This window comes from Phyllobates terribilis, unplaced genomic scaffold (assembly GCF_046119375.1).
Source record: "Phyllobates terribilis strain yellow unplaced genomic scaffold, ASM4611937v1 Scaffold_8__6_contigs__length_399053987, whole genome shotgun sequence".
NCBI classification, from domain to species: domain Eukaryota; kingdom Metazoa; phylum Chordata; class Amphibia; order Anura; family Dendrobatidae; genus Phyllobates; species Phyllobates terribilis.
The window spans coordinates 384950071-384973769 of record NW_027362768.1 but is presented as its reverse complement, the minus strand read 5'-3'; the positions used below and the strand labels follow the sequence as shown (position 1 = coordinate 384973769).

Below are 23699 nucleotides of genomic sequence, written 5' to 3'. Positions count from 1 at the left end.
CTGCTCTGCTCCTGCCTTGCTTGACGCTCCTGCGGTTTCTGCTCTGCTCCTGCATTGTTTGCCGCTCTGCGGTTTCCGCTCTGCTCCTGCCTTGTTTGCCGCTCTGCGGTTTCCGCTCTGCTCCTGCCTTCTTAGCCGCTCTGCGGTTTCCGCTCTGCTCCTGCCTTGTTTACCGCTCTGCGGTTTCCGCTCTGCTCCTGTCTTGTTTACCGCTCTGCGGTTTCCGCTCTGCTCCTGCCTTGTTTACCGCTCTGCGGTTTCCGCTCTGCTCCTGCCTTGTTTACCGCTCTGCAGTTTCCGCTCTGCTCCTGCTTAGCTTGCCGCTCTTGCGGTTTCCACTCTGCTCTTGCCTTGCTTGCCGCTCCTGCGGTTTCAGCTCTGCATCTGCTCGCTGCTCCGGCAGTCCTGTCCTGCTCTGCTTCTGCTCACTGCTCCGGCAGCCCCGTCCTGCTCTGCATCTGCTCGCTGCTCCGGCAGTCCTGTCCTGCTCTGCTTGTGCTCGCTGCTCCGGCAGTCCCGTCCTGTTCTGCTCTTGCCCACCGCTTCGGGCGTTCCCTCTCTGCTGTGTTTGGCTACCGCATCTGCGGTTCTGTTTCTGTGACCCTGTCTGTACTGGGTCTTGTCCTCTCTGTGCTCCAGCCCGTCCTTTCGGCCAGTACCTCCCTGCCTGCATACTCGCCTGTATCCACCCGTCTGCATACCTGCCGTGTTCGCTTATATCCACCAGTCTGTGCCAGCCTAACCTGCCTGTTCCAGTAATCCCTGTGTGGGTCAACCCCCGTGTCCGGAGTTTGACCTGGAGTAGCACCTGGTCCCTCTGCCCGGTTTCTCCCTGGTGCACTGGCGTCGTATGCCGTCGTGCCACCTTGGTCGGATCGGCCAGATACTTAGTCACGCCCCTCCAGGCACTCTCCGGTTCATGGTCTAGTGGAACCACTACTCCCGCACACGCCAGTCAGTCCGGGCGTGTGCATAACACTCACAATCTTACTGATTTTGTATGGTCCCACAAACTTTTGTCCTAATTTAGGAGAAGGAATCTTCAATTTCAAATTTTTAGTGGATAACCACACTCGATCTCCAATCCTAAACGTGGGAGTGGGTCTACGATACTTGTCGGCAGCTTTTTTATATTTCTCCTGAGCTTCCTTTAATGTGTCCTTCAGAACATTCAGATTTTGCTGTAGAAGAGAGATTCTTTCTGCGACTGCTGGCATTAATGGTGCCACAGGATTCTTGGGAAGGATGTTTGGGTGATATCCAAGATTTGCAAAAAATGGCGTCTGTTTCGTAGAGGCATTCTGTGAATTGTTATACGAAAATTCCGCAAATGGCAGCAGATCTACCCAGTCGTTTTGCAGATGGCAAATATAATGTCGTCACTGCTTTCTGGTTCTTCTATCCTCTAGTATACAGGCCCGGAGAGAATAAGACACAAGACAGGTAGTATGCGTCAACAGACTCCAACTTTATTACAAAGCATAGGGTTTATATACACCCAGGAGGCAGAAACGGATTTACCATATATGGTCTGATCATACAATTTAGCTGTGCAAACAAAAACTGGTTTCTGTTCTCGTGATGCCTATGCTTGTGTTGAAACATTTAATCAGACACATTCTGATGACTAGCAAGGACACGTTAGTTTCTATTGATACAAGGAAGGAACATTTAATTGTTGTTTTTGACCTAAGGTAACCGTCAGACTTATACAGCATAGATGGGGTCTTTGAACGTGAGGGACCTCATCTTCTGCTATAACATTAGCAACGAAGATACTGCTCCAGCGTCTGATTCGTACGTTCTGTCTGACCGTTAGATTGCGGATGGTAAGCGGTTGACAATCGTACCTTGATGTCTAGCGCTGAGCATAGACTGCGCCAACATTTAGATGTAAATTGCACACCTCGATCTGAGACGACTTCATCCGGCACTCCGTGGAGGCGAAAAACATTGCAAATTATCAGATCAGCTGTATCTTTTGCTGAAGGCAGACCTGAACACGGGATAAAATGCGCTGCTTTCGTAAGTCGATCCACTACTACCAGAATGGATGTTTTTCCCTTGGAATCTGGTAGGTCTACTATAAAGTCCATTGAAATCGATCCCCATGGTCGTGTTGGGATGGCGAGAGGCTGCAATAGTCCCATAGGGGATGCACGTGGAGTCTTATATCTGGCACAGATGTCACAGGAATTAACGTACTTCTTCACGTCTTCTTGAAAGTTCGGCCACCAAAAGAAACGTGACAAAAACTCCCGCGTTTTCTGTACCCCTTTGTGCCCTGCAACTTTAGAATCGTGCACTAGTTGTAGAACTTTTAACCGAGCTGCTTCTGGCACATATAGTCGTCGACCATCGGTCCATACTTGATTTTTCAAAAAAAACAGATGCACGTCCCCTGATGGACGTGATAGAAACGAGTCTGTTTCGTATGCTGCTTTCAAATCTTCCAGCAAATCTCCATCATGTATTACTCCCAAGATCTTAGTATCTGCCACAATGGGTTTGGGTGTTGTCACGAGGTTAGCCTCACTTGAAAACATTCGGGATAATGCGTCTGCTTTCTTGTTACGGAAGCCTGGTCGGTATGAAATTACAAAATTGAATTGATTCAAAAACATACTCCAACGGGGTCTGCCGAGGAGAGAGGCATTTTGCAGACCTGATAAACTCTAGATTGCGATGATCGGTCAACACCAGAATTTGTTGTGCCGCCCCTTGGAGATGATGTCTCCACTCTTTGAATGCTGATATGATGGCGAGCAATTCTTTATTTCCCACGTCATAGTTCTTTTCGGCTAAAGACATACGTTGTGAGAAAAATGCGCAGGGATGCAGCAACTTCTTTTCCCCTGTCCTCTGAGAGAGGATAGCACCGACCGCACAGTCTGAAGCATCCACCTCGACGTTAAAAGCCAATTCAGGGTCAGGATGGCGTAATATGGGAGCCGTCGTGAATTTCATTTTTAAACGAGAGAATATTTCTTGCGCTTGGGGGGTCCATATGAATTTTGCTCCTTTTTTTGTTAGTTGCGTGATGGGTGCCACGATTTCTGAAAAATTCTTGATAAAAGTTGGCGAACCCCACAAAACGCTGAACTTCTTTCACATTTTTAGGGATAGGCCACTCGGCGATAGCTTGCGTTTTCTTAGCATCCATCCGTAATCCTTGAGGTGAAATGACGTATCCCAAGAACTGGATCTCTTCTTGATGGAATTCACATTTTTCTAATTTAATATATAACGAATTCTCCCTTAACCGTTGTAGCACTCGTCTTACGTGCGTCTGATGTTCCTCCACAGAGTTTGAAAAGATCAGGATGTCATCTAGATAAACGACCATGAACTGGTCCAACAGGTCTCGGAAAATATAATTTGCCAGGTGCTGGAAAGTAGCTGGAGCATTGCAAAGTCCGAAGGGCATCACTAGACTCTCAAAGTGTCCGTATCGGGTACGAAAAGCTGTCTTCCATTCATCCCCAGGTTTTATACGTACTAAATTATATGCCCCACGTAAATCTAACTTAGTGAAGATCTTCGCACTTTGTACTTTTTTTAGGAGTTCCGGGATAACGATTTTTGACCGTGACTTTATTAAGCTCCCTGTAGTCCACTACTGGCCGTAGTACTCCATCCTTCTTTTTAAAGAAGAATATAGGGGCTCCAGCGGGCGAGGACGATGGACGGGTGAATTTTTTGCTTAGATTTTCATCAATAAATTCTTTGAGAGCCTTCAGTTCAGGACCCGCTAGAGGGTAGATAGTTCCAAACGGTATAGCCGCCCCCGGGAGTAGCTCTATTGGGCAGTCGTACGGTCGATGCGGGGGAAGTGTATCCGCTCCCCTCTTGTCACAGACATCTAGGAAATCTTCATACACCACTGGCAGCTGACGCAATTCTGGATTCTGAGCTGCTTCTAATGAGGACTCACTTGGAACCTCCGCCTGAACTTCCTTTTCGGGGAAACTGATCTTTTTCATCTCCCAATCGATGATAGGGTTTTGCTTCTGCAACCAGGGCAGACCTAAAATGATGGTAAAATGTGGAGAAGAAATAATTAGGAATGTCAACATCTCGCGATGCTGCGGCTCAATATAGATCTCCAAAAGTCCTGTCTCATGATCCACTGGCCCCGAATTCAGTGGAGATCCATCTACCGTCTCCATCACAATAGGTGAACGTCTTTTCTGCACATCTATGCCATGTTTTTGAGCAAATGCAGAATCCATGAAAGTCCCACTGGCCCCAGAGTCGATCATGGCTGATGCGGTGATCCACTGGGAGTTAATCTTCAGTTTGATAGTTACAAAATAATGGGATTCTCGGCTCTCCTTCCTGGTATGCGGAGCTATGGATGATATGGACTGGATCTCATCTTTAGCGTAATCAGTCTCTGAGATGAAAGACTCCTCGTCGGAAGAATCAGGATCCATTATGGCCGCCACCATTTTCCTTGGACGGTTTGTGGGACGACTTGGACAGTTAATGAGAAAATGTCCTGCTTCCCCGCAGTACAAACATAGATTCTCTTTAAATCTCTGTTCTCTTCGTTCTGCACTCGCTCGTCTCTGGATCGCATCCACTTGCATTTTGGATCTCGGAAATTCCGGCTAGGCACTTCTTTAGTGACCGATGGCAGTGAGGAGTTATAAGAGTTAGTTGAACGATTCATGGAGGTCCACTTCTCTTGTCGTCGTTCAGACAGACGGGTGTCAACCCGGATGCAATGCTTGATGAAATCATCCAGATCCGAAGGGGTCTCTCCACGGGCAAGTTCGTCCTTTACTGGACTAGAAAGTCCTCTTTTAAAGAAAGTTACCTTTCCTGCATTATTCCATTCGGTGTCGACGGCCCTTGTCGTAATGCCAGCAACGTTGATTCAGCTGTAGCTGCACGATTTGGGTCATCAAACATCTGCTGCATCGCTCGAATAAACTCGTTCAAATTGTCTAAACGTGCGTCCCGAGTCTCAATCAGAGGGTTAGCCCAAGCGATCGCTTTGTGGGTTAACAGCATAATGATGCATAACACCTTTGACCTATCGGTCGGGAACTGATTAGCATGTGTATCGAAGAACGGGTAGCATTGATTCAAAAATCCACGAAATTTATCTCGATCACCGCCAAAACGAAAAGGTGGTAGCTTGGGGGGCCATGGCAAACGCCGAGACGGAAGCTTGTCCTTCTAGCTGTGTAATTCGAGCAGTCAACACTTGTACCGCATTCTGCAGATCTTGGATAGCTTGTTGGTGATTCTGGACATTATGATCGTTTTGTACAATAAATGCGTCCACCCGTGACTGTCCATTCATCTGTTCGGCGTGCAGACTGGATATTGCACCCTGCAGTTTTCTGACACGTGTCTCCATAGTTTCTGCCCCAGCGGCCTCCATTTTTGGGAGGCTGAGTATTCTGTTACGTTACTGGCGATACTGGACTGGAGGTCAGTGGCCGGAGCAGATGTGTACAGGTGACCTGACCGTGGGAAGACTTCTGGAGATGCAGTATATGGCGGTGGTAGTTCACTATGTTGGCAGATGCAGGGGCCCGCCCGAGCAAGGGCCGGCCGGGATCACACACGAGCACCAGGTTCGTTTAGGCAATCAAAGTTCGAGGTAGGAACGGCAGAGTTTTCACAAGAAGCCGGAAGGCGCCAGCAGAACACCTTCCAAATCAGGAGCTCAGATAATGCTTCACTCAGACGGAGCACCACAATACTCAGCAACAGGAAGCTGCACAGGGCCAGGTATATATAGCAGGTCCAATCAATCTCCATCAGCAGGGCAGGTGATGATCTCTATCCCAGACGAAGTTCCTATGGCAGTGGTCCCCAACCTTTTTTGCACCAGGGACCGGCTTGAAGCAAGATCATTTTTCCATGGCCCAGCAAGGAGGGGGTGGGGTGGGCGGGGCTTTGGTCATATGGGGGCGGGGTAATGGAGGGATTTGGAGTTTAGTGCATACTTATCATATAGTGTAGACCAGGTCCCCGCCAGGAGCTATGCCAGGAGCCCCACATAATGTGCTGTGCCAGGAGCCGCATCACTGAGGCCCCATCACGCCCTGCAGCAGGACAGGGCAGCTGCATTTACTTCATCCCAGGGGCGGACACAGACTGTAGTGGGCCCCTGTGCAAGAAATTTTTGGGGGCCCCCCCCGCCCATCATAAGGCAACAAAGTTATGTAAACATAACCCCCCCATGTGCATCTCTCACCCCCCCATGTGCAGCTCACCCCCGTGCATCTCTCATCCCCCTCCGTGCATCTCTCATCCCCCTCCGTGCATCTCTCATCCACCCCCCGTGCATCTCTCATCCCCTCCGTGCATCTCTCATCCCCTCCGTGCATCTCTCATCCACCCTCCGTGCTTCTCTCATCCCCCCCGTGCATCTCTCATCCCCCTCCGTGCATCTCTCATCCACCCCCCGTGCATCTCTCATCCCCCCCGTGCATCTCTCATCCCCTCCGTGCATCTCTCATCCACCCCCCGTGCATCTCTCATCCTCCCCGTGCATCTCTCATCCCCCTCCGTGCATCTCTCATCCACCCCCCGTGCATCTCTCATCCTCCCCGTGCATCTCTCATCCCCCTCCGTGCATCTCTCATCCCCTCCGTGCATCTCTCATCCCCTCCGTGCATCTCTCATCCCCTCCGTGCATCTCTCATCCCCCCCGTGCATCTCTCATCCCCCCCGTGCATCTCTCACCCCCCCGTGCATCTCTCATCCCCTCCGTGCATCTCTCATCCCCCCCGTGCATCTCTCATCCCCCCCGTGCATCTCTCACCCCCCCGTGCATCTCTCATCCACCCCCGTGCATCTCTCACCCCCCCGTGCATCTCTCATCCCCTCCGTGCATCTCTCATCCACCCCCCGTGCATCTCTCATCCTCCCCGTGCATCTCTCATCCCCCTCCGTGCATCTCTCATCCCCCCCGTGCATCTCTCATCCCCTCCGTGCATCTCTCATCCCCTCCGTGCATCTCTCATCCCCTCCGTGCATCTCTCATCCCCTCCGTGCATCTCTCATCCCCCCCGTGCATCTCTCATCCCCCCCGTGCATCTCTCACCCCCCCGTGCATCTCTCATCCCCTCCGTGCATCTCTCATCCCCCCCGTGCATCTCTCATCCCCCCCGTGCATCTCTCACCCCCCCGTGCATCTCTCATCCACCCCCGTGCATCTCTCACCCCCCCGTGCATCTCTCATCCCCTCCGTGCATCTCTCATCCACCCCCCGTGCATCTCTCATCCTCCCCGTGCATCTCTCATCCCCCTCCGTGCATCTCTCATCCCCCCCGTGCATCTCTCATCCCCTCCGTGCATCTCTCATCCCCTCCGTGCATCTCTCATCCCCTCCGTGCATCTCTCATCCCCTCCGTGCATCTCTCATCCCCCCCGTGCATCTCTCATCCCCCCCGTGCATCTCTCACCCCCCCGTGCATCTCTCATCCCCTCCGTGCATCTCTCATCCCCCCCGTGCATCTCTCATCCCCCCCGTGCATCTCTCACCCCCCCGTGCATCTCTCATCTCTCCCCTCCCTCCCATGTGCATCTCTCACCCCCCCATGTGCATCTCTCACCCCCCCGTGCATCTCTCATCCCCCCCGTGCATCTCTCACCCCCCCCGTGCATCTCTCATCCCCCCCGTGCATCTCTCACCCCCCCGTGCATCTCTCATCTCTCCCCTCCCTCCCATGTGCATCTCTCATCTCTCCCCTCCCCCCATGTGCATCTCTCATCTCTCCCCTCCCTCCCATGTGCATCTCTCATCTCTCCCCTCCCTCCCATGTGCATCTCTCATCTCTCCCCTCCCCCCATGTGCATCTCTCATCTCTCCCCTCCCCCCCATGTGGATCTCTCATCTCTCCCCTCCCCCATGTGCATCTCTCATCTCTCCCCTCCCCCCCATGTGGATCTCTCATCTCTCCCCTCCCCCATGTGCATCTCTCATCTCTCCCCTCCCCCCCATGTGGATCTCTCATCTCTCCCCTCCCCCATGTGCATCTCTCATCTCTCCCCTCCCCCCATGTGCATCTCCCATTCCCCCCACTCCTAGTTAATTGTATTTAAAAAAAAATAAAACTTGTTATACTTACCCCCATGCGATCCCTGCAGAATCCTGGCGCTCGTCCAAATCGCTGACACCAGGTTCTCCTGACTTCCGGCCATGTGACGGCGCCGTCACATGACCGGAAGTCAGGGGAATCATGAAGGTGCTGCCGCAGCAGCGCAGCGCTAAGATGTCCTGGACCCGGCGCTTAGCATGGGGCCGGGGGCCCCATGAGGAGAGAGACGCACAAGAGGGGGGCTCCGAGGGGGCTCCTACCGGCCGGGCCCCATACTGGAGTCAGGGCAGTCATGCCCTGATGGCGGCCCTGCTGGAGGCTGGAGGGGCCCCCTCTCCCCGCGGACCGGCTGAAAAACCCCAACGGCCCGGTCCTGGTCCGCGGACCGGCGGTTGGGGACCTCTGTCCTATGGTTTCAGGCAGGAGTTACACAAGTTCCGAATAGCTCCACAGCAAAGGAACAGACTAGCAAGCAATGGGTCACAGGTTCAAATCCTAACAGCAGGATCCATGGGCATGAATAAAGCAGGATCCGTGGGCATGAATAGAGCAGGATCAGTGGGCATGAATAGGGCAGGATCAGGATCCGTGGGCATGAATAGAGCAGGATCCGTGGGCATGAATAGAGCAGAATCCGTGGGCATGAATAGAGCAGGATCCGTGGGCATGAATAGAGCAGGATCCATGGGCATGAATAGAGCAGGATCCGTGGGCATGAATAGAGCAGGATCAGTGGGCATGAATTGAGCAGGATCCGTGGGCATGAATAGAGCAGGATCCATGGGCATGAATAGAGCAGGATCCGTGGGCATGAATAGAGCATGATCCGTGGGCATGAATAGAGCAGGATCCGTGGGCATGAATAGGGCAGGATCCATGGGCATGAATAGAGCAGGATCAGTGGGCATGAATAGAGCAGGATCAGTGGGCATGAATAGAGCAGGATCAGTGGGTATGAATAGGGCAGGATCCATGGGCATGAATAGGGCAGGATCTGTGGGCATGCATAGAGCAGGATCCATGGGCATGAATAGAGCAGGATCCATGGGCATGAATAGAGCAGGATTCATGGGCATGAATAGAGCAGGATCAGTGGGCATGAATAGAGCAGGATCAGTGGGCATGAATAGAGCAGGATCCGTGGGCATAAATAGAGCAGGATCCGTGGGCACGAATAGGGCAGGATCCATGGTCAGGTCACAAACTTACAGATGTTTTACCAATGTATTGTATACTGTATATTTCTGTATATAGTTATTAGTATGACACCGTCCTGCTCCTCTCCTACCTGCAGGCTGTAGTTGCTCCTCTCTTCCTATGGGGGTCTGTGCTCACAACCCTCCTCAGTCACCACAGACAGAAGACAGGAGGAGGGGAGAGGAGGGAGATGCAGCTGCAGCTTTATATGTGTGAAACTTCGTACAGTTAGAGGGAAAGCAGCAGATGGAGGAAATGTGTAAGGAGATCGAGCACAACAATGGGGTCACACCAGGAAGAGCCCACCCTCTACGTCAGGCAGCGCTTTTCCACTGTGTGGAGCAGAGTTACATTGCAGAGCAGTCATTTCCCATCTTACATTTCCCGTGTTCGGAGTCAGTCAGCGCGGCCACTAGTAGCCAATCGCATAAAGACACAAAGGCAGACGGACACATTCCCCCAGACTCCCGCTACTGCTAACATGGGGGGGGGGGGGCAGTGGGTGTGGCAGGGGAGGAGCACAGGTGATAGTAATGTATTATGCTATATGATACTTTGTGACAGACACACATTTTATTCTCTCTAATTTACATTTCATTGTATTTTTACTAATTTGACCATCTTTGTTGCAGCAGCTCATAGCGACCATGTGTGTGCATACAGATAGTGGCTGGAGCCGGCAATGTTTCATCAGATCTCTGTGCATACAGATAGTGTCTGGAGCCGGCGATGTTTCATCAGATCTCTGTGCATACAGATAGTGTCTGGAGCCGGCGATGTTTCATCAGATCTCTGTGCATACAGATAGTAGCTGGAGCCGGCGATGTTTCATCAGATCTCTGTGCATACAGATAGTGGCTGGAGCCGGCGATGTTTCATCAGATCTCTGTGCATACAGATGGTGGCTGGAGCCGGCGATGTTTCATCAGATCTCTGTGCATACAGATAGTGGCTGGAGCCGGTGATGTTTCATCAGATCTCTGTGCATACAGATAATGGCTGGAGCCGGCGATGTTTCATCAGATCTCTGTGCATACAGATAGTGGCTGGAGCTGGCGATGTTTCATCAGATCTGTGTGCATACAGATAGTGGCTGGAGCCGGCGATGTTTCATCAGATCTCTGTGCATACAGATAGTGGCTGGAGCCGGTGATGTTTCATCAGATCTCTGTGCATACAGATAGTGGCTGGAGCCGGCGATGTTTCATCAGATCTCTGTGCATACAGATGGTGGCTGGAGCCGGCGATGTTTCATCAGATCTCTGTGCATACAGATAGTGGCTGGAGCCGGCGATGTTTCATCAGATCTCTGTGCATACAGATGGTGGCTGGAGCCGGCGATGTTTCATCAGATCTCTGTGCATACAGATAGTGGCTGGAGCCGGCGATGTTTCATCAGATCTCTGTGCATACAGATAGTGGCTGGAGCCGGCGATGTTTCATCAGATCTCTGTGCATACAGATAGTGGCTGGAGCCGGTGATGTTTCATCAGATCTCTGTGCATACAGATAGTGGCTGGAGCCGGCGATGTTTCATCAGATCTCTGTGCATACAGATAGTGGCTGGAGCCGGTGATGTTTCATCAGATCTCTGTGCATACAGATAGTGGCTGGAGCTGGCGATGTTTCATCAGATCTGTGTGCATACAGATAGTGGCTGGAGCCGGTGATGTTTCATCAGATCTCTGTGCATACAGATAGTGGCTGGAGCCGGCGATGTTTCATCAGATCTCTGTGCATACAGATAGTGGCTGGAGCCGGCGATGTTTCATCAGATCTCTGTGCATACAGATGGTGGCTGGAGCCGGCGATGTTTCATCAGATCTCTGTGCATACAGATAGTGGCTGGAGCCGGCGATGTTTCATCAGATCTCTGTGCATACAGATGGTGGCTGGAGCCGGCGATGTTTCATCAGATCTCTGTGCATACAGATAGTGGCTGGATCAGTGGGCATGAATAGAGCAAGATCAGTGGGCATGAATAGAGCAGGATCAGTGGGCATGAATAGAGCAGGATCAGTGGGCATGAATAGGGCAGGATCCATGGGCATGAATAGGGCAGGATCTGTGGGCATGAATAGAGCAGGATCTGTGGGCATGAATAGAGCAGGATCCATGGGCATGAATAGAGCAGGATCAGTGGGCATGAATAGAGCAGGATCAGTGGGCATGAATAGAGCAGGATCCGTGGGCATAAATAGAGCAGGATCCGTGGGCACGAATAGGGCAGGATCCATGGTCAGGTCACAAACTTACAGATGTTTTACCAATGTATTGTATACTGTATATTTCTGTATATAGTTATTAGTATGACACCGTCCTGCTCCTCTCCTACCTGCAGGCTGTTGTTGCTCCTCTCTTCCTATGGGGGGTCTGTGCTCACAACCCTCCTCAGTCACCACAGACAGAAGACAGGGAGGAGGGGAGAGGAGGGAGATGCAGCTGCAGCTTTATATGTGTGAAACTTCGTACTGTTAGAGGGAAAGCAGCAGATGGAAGAAATGTGTAAGGAGATATAGCACAACAATGGGGTCACACCAGGAAGAGCCCACCCTCTACGTCAGGCAGCGCTTTTCCGCTGTGTGGAGCAGAGTTACTTTGCAGAGCAGTCATTTCCCATCTTACATTTCCCATGTTCGGAGTCAGTCAGTGCGGCCACTAGTAGCCAATCGCATAAAGACACAAAGGCAGACGGACACATTCCCCCAGACTCCCGCTACTGCTAACATGGGGGGGGGGGCAGTGGGTGTGGCAGGGGAGGAGCACAGGTGATAGTAATGTATTATGCTATATGATACTTTGTGACAGACACACATTTTATTCTCTCTAATTTACATTTCATTGTATTTTTACTAATTTGACCATCTTTGTGGCAGCAGCTCATAGCGACCATGTGTGTGCATACAGATAGTGTCTGGAGCCGGCGATGTTTCATCAGATCTCTGTGCATACAGATAGTGGCTGGAGCCGGTGATGTTTCATCAGATCTCTGTGCATACAGATAGTGGCTGGAGCCGGCGATGTTTCATCAGATCTCTGTGCATACAGATAGTGGCTGGAGCCGGTGATGTTTCATCAGATCTCTGTGCATACAGATAGTGTCTGGAGCCGGCGATGTTTCATCAGATCTCTGTGCATACAGATAGTGTCTGGAGCCGGCGATGTTTCATCAGATCTCTGTGCATACAGATAGTGGCTGGAGCCGGCGATGTTTCATCAGATCTCTGTGCATACAGATGGTGGCTGGAGCCGGCGATGTTTCATCAGATCTCTGTGCATACAGATAGTGTCTGGAGCCGGCGATGTTTCATCAGATCTCTGTGCATACAGATAGTGGCTGGAGCCGGCGATGTTTCATCAGATCTCTGTGCATACAGATAGTGGCTGGAGCCGGCGATGTTTCATCAGATCTCTGTGCATACAGATAGTGGCTGGAGCCGGCGATGTTTCATCAGATCTCTGTGCATACAGATAGTGGCTGGAGCCGGCGATGTTTCATCAGATCTCTGTGCATACAGATAGTGGCTGGAGCCGGCGATGTTTCATCAGATCTCTGTGCATACAGATGGTGGCTGGAGCCGGCGATGTTTCATCAGATCTCTGTGCATACAGATAGTGGCTGGAGCCGGCGATGTTTCATCAGATCTCTGTGCATACAGATAGTGGCTGGAGCCGGCGATGTTTCATCAGATCTCTGTGCATACAGATAGTGGCTGGAGCCGGCGATGTTTCATCAGATCTCTGTGCATACAGATAGTGGCTGGAGCCGGCGATGTTTCATCAGATCTCTGTGCATACAGATAGTGGCTGGAGCCGGCGATGTTTCATCAGATCTCTGTGCATACAGATGGTGGCTGGAGCCGGCGATGTTTCATCAGATCTCTGTGCATACAGATAGTGGCTGGAGCCGGCGATGTTTCATCAGATCTCTGTGCATACAGATAGTGGCTGGAGCTGGCGATGTTTCATCAGATCTGTGTGCATACAGATAGTGGCTGGAGCCGGCGATGTTTCATCAGATCTCTGTGCATACAGATAGTGGCTGGAGCCGGTGATGTTTCATCAGATCTCTGTGCATACAGATGGTGGCTGGAGCCGGTGATGTTTCATCAGATCTCTGTGCATACAGATGGTGGCTGGAGCCGGCGATGTTTCATCAGATCTCTGTGCATACAGATAGTGGCTGGAGCCGGCGATGTTTCATCAGATCTCTGTGCATACAGATAGTGGCTGGAGCCGGCGATGTTTCATCAGATCTCTGTGCATACAGATAGTGGCTGGAGCCGGCGATGTTTCATCAGATCTCTGTGCATACAGATAGTGGCTGGAGCTGGCGATGTTTCATCAGATCTCTGTGCATACAGATAGTGGCTGGAGCTGGCGATGTTTCATCAGATCTCTGTGCATACAGATAGTGGCTGGAGCTGGCGATGTTTCATCAGATCTCTGTGCATACAGATAGTGGCTGGAGCTGGCGATGTTTCATCAGATCTCTATCTAACACTGTATATTTATTTATAGAACAGGAGTCCCACTATTACGGTAAGATCTGGAGCTTTTTATTCTCCTTTTTTTATAGAATGTAAATAATGCCGCCATACTGTGCCACATAATAGTGTTCTGTAAAGCCCATATACTGCCACATACAGAGTGACCAATAAGCTCAGTATGCAGAGCCTAAATAACACCGCCACCCACAGCCAGATTTCACAGCCACGCGGTCATGATTCATTATTGCGTTTGCATCTTTTTTTGTCCGTTTTTTCGGTGTTTTTCATCCGTTTTCCATTTATGTCTATATTGTTCTTTTACTCTGCTCCTTTTTTAAGTCTATTTTCTATGTGTTCACTTGTTTTTTTTTCCTTTATTTTTGCCATTTTGAGGGCAGAGTTAAGATTTTCTAGATGTTTTCACAAAATTCATCAATTGCAAATTTTTAAAAAAAAATCACAAAGTGTGCTACAAATGTTCTCCAGCCCCTCCATGTTATGTAAGCCAGATATGTTGGCATAATTTTTGTATCATTTTAAAAAACATGTGACTTTATGTGATAAAAAGACGCAAAAATGGATAAAAACAAAGAGCATCTTCTTTACATTTGCACAAATTTCATGAATCAGAGCCCATGTTATACCGCCATATAGTGTCCGAACCCATGTAATACTGCCATATAAAGTCAGAGCCCATGTTATACTGCCATATAGTGTCCAAGCCCTTGTTGTACCGCCATATAGTGTCCAAGCCCATGTTATACTGTCGTATAAAGTCAGAGCCCATGTTATACCGCCATATAGTGTCCGAACCCATGTAATACTGCCATATAAAGTCAGAGCCCATGTTATGCTGCCATATGTCCTGATTCTTCCAGATGAAATGTCATCTGATTTTCCAAACGTTTATGTGATTCTGTGTCTTCCTTTCTTTCCCTATAGGACACCATGACATGGCGGAGGGTAGGTACTGCACGCTCCCCCCTCCCCATCACTGTAATATTCTCCTGTGCAATTTATTTTTTCAATGTTTTGCACAAATTTGTATCTAATTTACATTTTATGTCTATTTCAGATTTAGACCAGGACCACAGTGCGTACCCTTTACGGTCCCTTTATATAATTATTACAATGTAATCGTGTCTGATATTGGGTGGTAATTTAGTCCCAGAATTAGGGGTGGGTGGTCCCGGTACTGAGAGGAAGGGTCTGTAGTTTTGCGCGGAGTGTGGCTGAAGTCATTCCTGTCTTCTCTCTTCTTGATATTTAGGTGTCTCCAGGATAACAATGCGGACAGATGTAGCGCGGACGCGTAAGTTGTTTCTGTTGGGGAAGTAGGATGTTGATTATGGGGCCCATGTCATCCGTTGACCCCAAACACAAACTCTAGGAACTAGCCATCACCATATAATGTACGAGCCCATGTTATACCGGCATATAGTGTCTGGGCCCATGTTATACTGCCATATAGTGTCCGAGCCTATGTTATTCTGCCATATAGTGTCTAAGCCCATGTTATACCACTATATAGTGTCTGAACCCATGTTACACTGCCATATAGTGTCAGAGCCCATGTTATTCAGCCATATAGTGTCCAAGCCCATGTTATTCAGCCATATAGTGTCGGAGCCCATGTTATACCGCCTTGTCAAGAATTATCACAGGCCGGAAAGGTCAGGCAGAACCACCCGCTGTGATATTTTGGTCGAACAGCTCTCTGCTGCCCCCTATCGTCCGGACAATTACACGATTGGCCGACGATCAACAGAGGAGGCCGCAGGCTGTTCCCGCTAATAGGCCGGTTATTAGGAAACTAACAGTGAGTGTATGGTATATACACCTCCAGATTCCAATGCATGGAATATATGTATATACTGCTGTACGATCTCTGCTAATTCCACGATAACCCCAGATAGATTATTAGCTGCTACCACCAGTCGTTTTTAATCAGACTTACTGGAGGCCTGGTTCTGGTTCTGGTAGCGTTTGGCTTCGGGTTGTGGTTTACAAAACAAAAGGAACAGAATATTACATTTTATATTTAATCCAAAACGAGGCAGTGTTTATAAAAATATACAAAACATTTTACAAAGGGAACAAAACACTACAGCATATGCAATTACAGAAAATAAAAGGGATTAACAAGAGACCTCACTACACCGATCGTAGAGACGATTCAGTTTAGCCGAAGGAGAGCGCTTCGCATGGGGCCGTTCAGCAAATGGGATTCTTGGATACATGATGTGTATCTCTCTACACGGATACAGATCATAATTCGGCTTGATCTTTTATCAGTCCTGAGTTCCACCCACACACCGCAGTGATGACCTCACGTGGGCTGGGTTGTGAGATGTCCTCAGCCCTTTAGAATTTTATAAAATCCCCAACTTATTCGATAACTCCTCTCTGGATGATCGCAGAAGTTCGAGATCACCGCCATATTTTTCATCAGAATTTTATCTTTACTTAGAGATCAAACATGGCATAGCTGTTGTCAGTTATCTGGTCACGATGGATTTGTGGCTCATAGGCAGGGGTTACAGTTATGAGAAAACATATGGATTGTTCCCTGGTTCGCCCTGAAATTGAAGATGTATATCCCATTCCTATCGGATTTATACAAACTCCAATATTCCATATTTTCTTTCAGAGACATCCTGTCTGTTTGACTTATTGTAACATTTCCCCTGAAGGAATTCACAGTGTTACTTGAATCCAACATGAGTCTCCTGTGGACAAAAGGGCTTCCACTGCTCTGTTTATGTATAAACACATGTACCCTTTTGTTGCCCAACTCTTTGAAAAGACTTCTCCTGTCTCCATTACCTGTCTATTGTAAATCTCAGTCTTTCTTACAAAAGACATCTTTTTTTTCAGTCCTCTGAGGTTCAAAAGGACCTCCTGCATTTTAATTAGGATTGTCGTTTCTCTTTGTCTCTAATTTATACATTGCATAATCCTACATGTAAGAGACTAGACTGTCAGCTCTTGCATGTTAATTAAGCTGGTTCACTATTGTCTAAGTCTAGGAGTTTGCTTACTGGAAATTGGTTTGAGAGGAAAAAGGAGGGGAGGAGGGAGAGGGATGAGAGGGGTTTCAGAGATATTAATATTTTCTATGACACTGCCATATAGTGTTCGAGCCCATGTTATATCACCATATAGTGTCCAAGCTCATGTTATACCGCCATATAGTGTCTGAGCCCATATTATACAGCCATATAGTGTCCACGCCCATGTTATACTGCCATATAGTGTCCGAGCCCATGTTATCTACCGTATAGTGTCTGAGCTCATGTTATACTGCTATTAAGTGTCCGGGCCCATGTTATACCATTATATAGTTTCCAAGTCCATGTTATACCGCTATATAGTGTACAAGCTCATGTTATACCGCCATATTGTGTCTGAGCCCATATTATACAGCCATATAGTGTCCACGCCCATGTTATACTGCCATATAGTGTCCGAGCCCATGTTATCTACCGTATAGTGTCTGAGCTCATGTTATACTGCTATTAAGTGTCCGGGCCCATGTTATACCATTATATAGTTTCCAAGTCCATGTTATACCGCTATATAGTGTACAAGCTCATGTTATACCGCCATATTGTGTCTGAGCCCATATTATACAGCCATATAGTGTCCACGCCCATGTTATACTGCCATATAGTGTCCGAGCCCATGTTATCTACCGTATAGTGTCTGAGCTCATGTTATACTGCTATTAAGTGTCCGGGCCCATGTTATACCATTATATAGTTTCCAAGTCCATGTTATACCGCTATATAGTGTACAAGCTCATGTTATACCGCCATATTGTGTCTAAACCAATGTAATACTGACATATAGTGTCTGAGCCCATGTTTTACCGCCATATAGTGCCCGAGCCCATGTTATGCCGCCATATGTCCAGATTCTTCCAGATGAAATGTCATCTGATTTTCTTTTACAAACGTTTATGTGATTCTGTGTCTTCCTTTCTTTCCCTATAGGACACAACGACATTGTGGCAGGTAGTGCAGGTACTGCACGCTCCCCCCCTTCCCATCACTGTAATATTCTCCCGTGCATTTTATTTTTTTCAATGTTTTGCACAAATTTGTATGTAGCTCACGTTTTATGTCTATTTCAGATTTAGACCAGGCCCATGGTGCGTACCCTTTACGGTCCCTTTATATAATTGTTACAATGTAACCGTGTCCAATATCAGGTGCTAATTTAGCCCCAGAATTAGGGTTGGGTGGTCCCGGTACAGAGAGGAAGGGTCTGTAGTTTTGTGCGGAGTGTGGCTGAAGTCGCTGCCGTCTTCTCTCTTCTCGATATTTAGGTGTCTCCAGGATAACAATGCGGACAGAAGTAGCGCGGACGCGTAAGTTGTTTCGGTTGGGGAAGTTGTCCTATGATGTCCTAACCATCACATTTTTTCACCCTATTTTACCACTTTTTGTTTTTTTTCAGCATCGTGTGAGACGTTTCATGTCGTATTAGAAAATCCAGGCGGATCGGAAAGAGTCTGCGTCAGAATCACGGAGGCGGATGATGCTGCTGTCAGCTTATTTCATGATGGTAGGGCAGGTAGGTGACATCTACGTGTTTAAAGGGCACAATCGTCCCTGTCGCCGCTTATCTCCGGTGCCTGAATCCAGCGCGACATTCTCTCTCTCCAGGTGTCACAGTGAACGGTAAACTGAGCGGTGACGGCGGCGGCTTTGTAAGATTTGGTCTGCAGAATAAGAACTTGCATCTGAAGATTGATGTGAATGCAAATAATATCACCATAATCCGGGAGGAACACGTCGCTGTCTATGACTGGACAGCGGCCATCGAAAGTCCGGGGTCAGTGAGGCTTCTATATAATACAATGCGGTGCATGTGGGGGAGGGGTGACCTCATGGATCAGTGCTGGGTCCACAAGCTTCAGAGCACACCTCACATCAGGATTTGGGATCTGATGAGGGCTCATTCGTTCATTTTCATTCATTCACAATCAGGCGCTGAAGGATCAGTTCATCACTGTTTACTTTCAACATTCATTCATTCATTCATTCATACTTTTCTATTGTTAGCTCATTCCTTTACATTTGTGCACTTGGGTCTATTTGCTATTTCCTTTATTTATTTGCTCTCTCGTGTATTTTTCACAGTCGATCCTCCTTGCACTCGTTTGTTTTCTCATTCATTTATTTCAGCGCTCATTCCTCATTCATTTTGTATTCGTCTTCATTCATATTATTCTGACTTGCATTTTGATTCATTATTTGTTTGTTTTTTTCATTCCGTTACTTCTTCTTCTTCACACACTTCAGTTCTTGCTCATTCATTCATTTCTTCACCCCTTTATTTATATTATTTGTTCCTTCTTCTATAATAAGGGGAGAAGCTACAATAAGATACGACCCTGGGGTAGTAGCAAGCAAGATAAAAATAAGCACAAATAAGACGTAAAAGAACCTGTGATACATATTAGAAACGTGATTAAAAGAGGCGAAAAATGGGGTGTGGCGATGGGAAGGAGAGGCGACATCTCCAGGTATATGAAAAATGATGAAGACGTGGAGACGCGCGTCGCGGTCGGCGCCATCTCAGAGGTTAAATGGGGTGAGGCGATGGGAAGGAGAGGCGACATCTCCAGGTATATGAAAAGTGATGAAGACGTAGAGACGTGCGTCGCGGTCGGCGCCATCTCAGAGGTTAAATGGGGTGAGGCGATGGGAAGGAGAGGCGACATCTCCAGGTATATAAAAAGTGATGAAGACGTGGAGACACGCGTCTCGGTCAGCGCCATCTCAGAAGTTAAATGGGGTGAGGCGATGGGAAGGAGAGGCGACATCTCCAGGTATATGAAAAGTGATGAAGACGCGGAGACGCGCGTCGCGGTCGGCGCCATCTCAGAGGTTAAATGGGGTGAGGCGATGGGAAGGAGAGGCGACATCTCCAGGTATATGAAAAGTGATGAAGACGTGGAGACGCGCGTCGCGGTCAGCACCATCTCAGAGGTTAAATGGGGTGAGGCGATGGAAAGGAGAGGCGACATCTCCAGGTATATGAAAAGTGATGAAGACGTGAAGACGCGCGTCGCGGTCGGTGCCATCTCAGAGGTTAAGCTCAGTTTTTGTTGGGGTTTTTATGATATATTTGACTATAGAGAGGAGTTCCTGTCAGTTTTCATCTATCAGGACATACGATTTCATTCATATTTTTGGATTGATTCATTACTTTCCAAATAAGTTATTTTCTCATTCACCTACATATTCATTTCATTTGAGCTTTTCTGATCATTCATTAATATTATTTGTTCCTTCTTCTATTTTGGTTCTCCTGCTTTCAATGTATTTGTTTTCATCTGTTTATTCAATTCTCTATTTTTCACAATCATTCCTGCATTCATTTATTTTCTCATTCATTTATTTGTTTTCTGCTCTGTTGTTTTATTCATTCATCTTTTTGTTGTTACTTGCGATCTTTCCTGAATTCATTTATCTTCTCCTTCTTCTGCATTCATGTATTTGTTTACTACTTTATTTGTATTCATTCATCTTCATTCACATCTGCACATTTCTCCCGGATTCCAGTGATTTCTGTCTGAGAATTTGTGATTTTGTTTTGTAGATTTTTTAAATTAAATAGTAAACAAATGACTTTTCCTCTCGACATCGGAGCCAATTTCACCATCACCCTCAGCGGACACTCGCTGCACCAGTCCTTTTATGTGGACGGCAGATACTCCACTGTGAATAGCACCAGCGGGGTAATCGGTAGGTCGTGAAAACAAAATATTGGCGAAAAATGGTAACAGATGGATGAAGAAAGCATGGAGGAGGCAGAGGGGAAGGGAGAGGAAGGAGAAAGACAAAGGGAAAGGAGAGGAAGGGAGAAGAGAAGAATGGGGGAACTAAAAGAGAAGAGAGAGGAGAGGAATGGGGGAACTAAAAGAGAAGAGAGAGGAGAGGAATGGGGGAACTAAAAGAAAAAGGAGAGGAATGGGGGAACTAAAAGAAGAAAGAGGAGAGGAATGGGGGAACTAAAAGAAAAAGGAGAGGAATGAGGGAACTAAAAGAAAAAGGAGAGGAATGGGGGAACTAAAAGAAAATGGAGAGGAATGGGGGAACTAAAAGAGAAGAGAGAGGAATGGGGGAACTAAAAGAGAAGAGAGAGGAATGGGGGAACTAAAAGAGAAGAGAGAGGAATGGGGGAACTAAAAGAGAAGAGAGAGGAATGGGGGAACTTAAAGAGAAGAGAGAGGAATGGGGGAACTTAAAGAGAAGAGAGAGGAATGGGGGAACTAAAAGAGAAGAGAGAGGAATGGGGGAACTTAAAGAGAAGAGAGAGGAATGGGGAAACTTAAAGAGAAGAGAGAGGAATGGGGGAACTAAAAGAGAAGAGAGCGGAATGGGGGAACTAAATGAGAAGGGAGAGGAATGGGAGAACTAAAAGAGAAGGGAGAGGAATGGGGGAACTAAAAGAGAAGGGAGAGGAATGGGGGAACTAAAAGAGAAGGGAGAGGAATGGGGGAACTAAAAGAGAAGGGAGAGGAATGGGGGAACTAAAAGAGAAGGGAGAGGAATGGGGGAACTAAAAGAGAAGGGAGAGGAATGGGGGAACTAAAAGAGAAGGGAGAGGAATGGGGGAACTAAAAGAGAAGGGAGAGGAATAGGGGAACTAAAAGAGAAGGGAGAGGAATGGGGGAACTAAAAGAGAAGGGAGAGGAATGGGGGAACTAAAAGAGAAGGGAGAGGAATGGGGGAACTAAAAGAGAAGGGAGAGGAATAGGGGAACTGAAAGAGAAGGGAGAGGAATGGGGGAACTAAAAGAGAAGGGAGAGGAATGGGGGAACTAAAAGAGAAAGGAGAGGAATGGAAAAATAAAAGAGAAAGGAGAGGAATGGAGAAATAAAAGAGAAAGGAGAGGAATGGAGAAATAAAAGAGAAAGGAGAGGAATGGGGGAACTAAAAGGGAAGGGAGAGGACAATAATTGGCGAGAAAAAGGGGTAGAGGATTAGGGGAAGGGAAGGGATAGGTGAGCAGAATGGCAGTGAGAAGGCAACAGGAAAATGGGAGTAAGGGAGTGGATGGGAGAGGAGAGGTTTGTCAAAGTCTAAATGGGAGGGTAGGAATGAGGTAGCAAAATTCATAGGGAAGAGGAAAGGGGAGGAGGGAAATAAGCAACAAAAGGGGTAGAGGATGAATGTTGGAGCAAAGGCAGAGTGAATGAATGGGTAACAAAGGGAGGAGAAGGTTTGGGCACATATGAGGGTGGAGGATGCCCGTAATGATATTGGACAGATTCACTCTTCACTTTGTATCATCTCTTGAATTTCAGGTCAGATCGTTAACAGTGATGTAAGATTATCCGCAGATTCGTTCCATGTTGGCGCGAAGGTCGTCCCCGTTCACAGGTAGAACATTATTATATCCTGGCGTCACCTCTGTTCTTACCCCCGACCTGCGGAGACCTCAGAGGAAACCAGCGGCCACATAACTGCTTTTTTTCTATTTAGGGCCCTAGATTGTGATTTCACAGCACATGGGGAGCACCGCCGGGGCCACTGTCAGCACATCGGCCTCAGCCCAGACAACGCCCTCGGGGGAGCCGGATACATTGTATCAGATGTCTTCACAATCCCGCAGTAATGAGGAGGATAAAAGTCACGTGAAAATACAAAGTGGCAAATAATCTGTGACCGGATATTAAACTGTTTCCCTCATTCGTTGTCAGTCATCATCCTTGTACGGACCGAGGGATCAGCGAACCTTCGGGACTGCACTGATACATTGTAACATTCGCTGCAAATGTGCTCTCATAGAGACCCATGGATCGGTTCTGCCCAGGCTTCCTGTCTCATGAAGTAAATGGCGGAGCTACAGTGAAGACTGACACTTCTATAGATAGTGCAGTGTGAGGAAGGAGCAAGAGACGCATAGAAAGCTGGGTGACAACCTCCATAGCAGGTGTCATGGTGGTCACCAGTGGTTGTCAGAGTGCTGCCCCCTTGTCACATGAGTTCATTACTTCTCGTACATTTATTAGTGAAAGTTATAGGTGCAGAAACTTCTACACAAACGTCTCATACAATATAAATAACTTCAGGGGGAAAGAAAACCTAAAAGAATAAAAAGCAAAAGATAACAATGTAACAAATAATTATTAGTAAATATAACAGGAGCCCCGGGATGCAGAGACCCCGGAGCCGTCCATGAACCTCACACTTATTGCCCGTGTCTGACACCAGCGACTCGTGGACAAGAGGATGAGGAGAAGGAAGAAAGTGAGAGATGAAGCATGACAGTCAGATGGAGCACAAAACAGGACAGTGAGAACATGCGCTTTGTGGACAAGTTGTGAACGGTGCGGAGAATCACAGCCTCCAAGGTTCCGGCCTCATCTACCCCGAGGGCCTTCAATATCACTACACTAGAACATGATGTAACAGAGGAATAGTGAGTGCAGCTCTGGAGGTGACTGGAGAATAAGACATGATGTAACAGCAGAATAGTGACTGCAGCTCTGGAGATGACTGGAGGATAAGACATGATGTAACAGCAGAATAGTGACCGCAGCTCTGGAAGTGACTGGAGGATAAGACATGATGTAACAGCAGAGTAGTTACTGCAGCTATGGAGGTGACTGGAGGATAAGATCTTATGTAACAGCAGAATAGTGACTGCAGCTCTGGAGGTGACTGGAGGATAAGACCTGATGTAACAGCAGAATAGTGAGTGCAGCTCTGGAGGTGACTGGAGGATAAGACCTGATGTAACAGCAGAATAATGAGTGCAGCTCTGGAGGTGACTGGAGGATAAGACCTGATGTGATGGCAGAATAGTGAGTGCAGCTCTGGAGGATAAGACCTGATGTAATGGCAGAATAGTGAGTGCAGCTCTGGAGGTGACTGGAGGATAAGACCTGATGTAACAGCAGAATAGTGAGTGCAGCTCTGGAGGT

General features: G+C 48.0%; 1 protein-coding gene across 7 annotated transcripts in view; it reads left to right on the top strand.

Annotated features, from left to right (window-relative positions):
* Nucleotides 1–22461, top strand: part of LOC141157613 (inter-alpha-trypsin inhibitor heavy chain H3-like) — a 40447-nt gene extending 17986 nt beyond the window's left edge. For 2 of the 7 annotated variants that reach the window (XM_073645096.1, XM_073645095.1), the window contains exons 16-27: nt 13785–13805; nt 14696–14716; nt 14829–14846; nt 15024–15065; nt 17749–17778; nt 17889–17906; nt 18084–18125; nt 18215–18331; nt 18424–18592; nt 20366–20511; nt 22077–22152; nt 22255–22461. In XM_073645096.1, coding sequence (XP_073501197.1) covers nt 13785–13805; nt 14696–14716; nt 14829–14846; nt 15024–15065; nt 17749–17778; nt 17889–17906; nt 18084–18125; nt 18215–18331; nt 18424–18592; nt 20366–20511; nt 22077–22152; nt 22255–22387 — 833 coding nt within the window. In that variant the 3' untranslated portion in view covers nt 22388–22461. The remainder of the gene's footprint in view (nt 1–13784; nt 13806–14695; nt 14717–14828; nt 14847–15023; nt 15066–17748; nt 17779–17888; nt 17907–18083; nt 18126–18214; nt 18332–18423; nt 18593–20365; nt 20512–22076; nt 22153–22254) is intronic. The other 5 variants (XM_073645098.1, XM_073645099.1, XM_073645097.1 and 2 more) reach the window with 5 other exon arrangements.
* Nucleotides 22462–23699: the final 1238 nt, after the last annotated feature.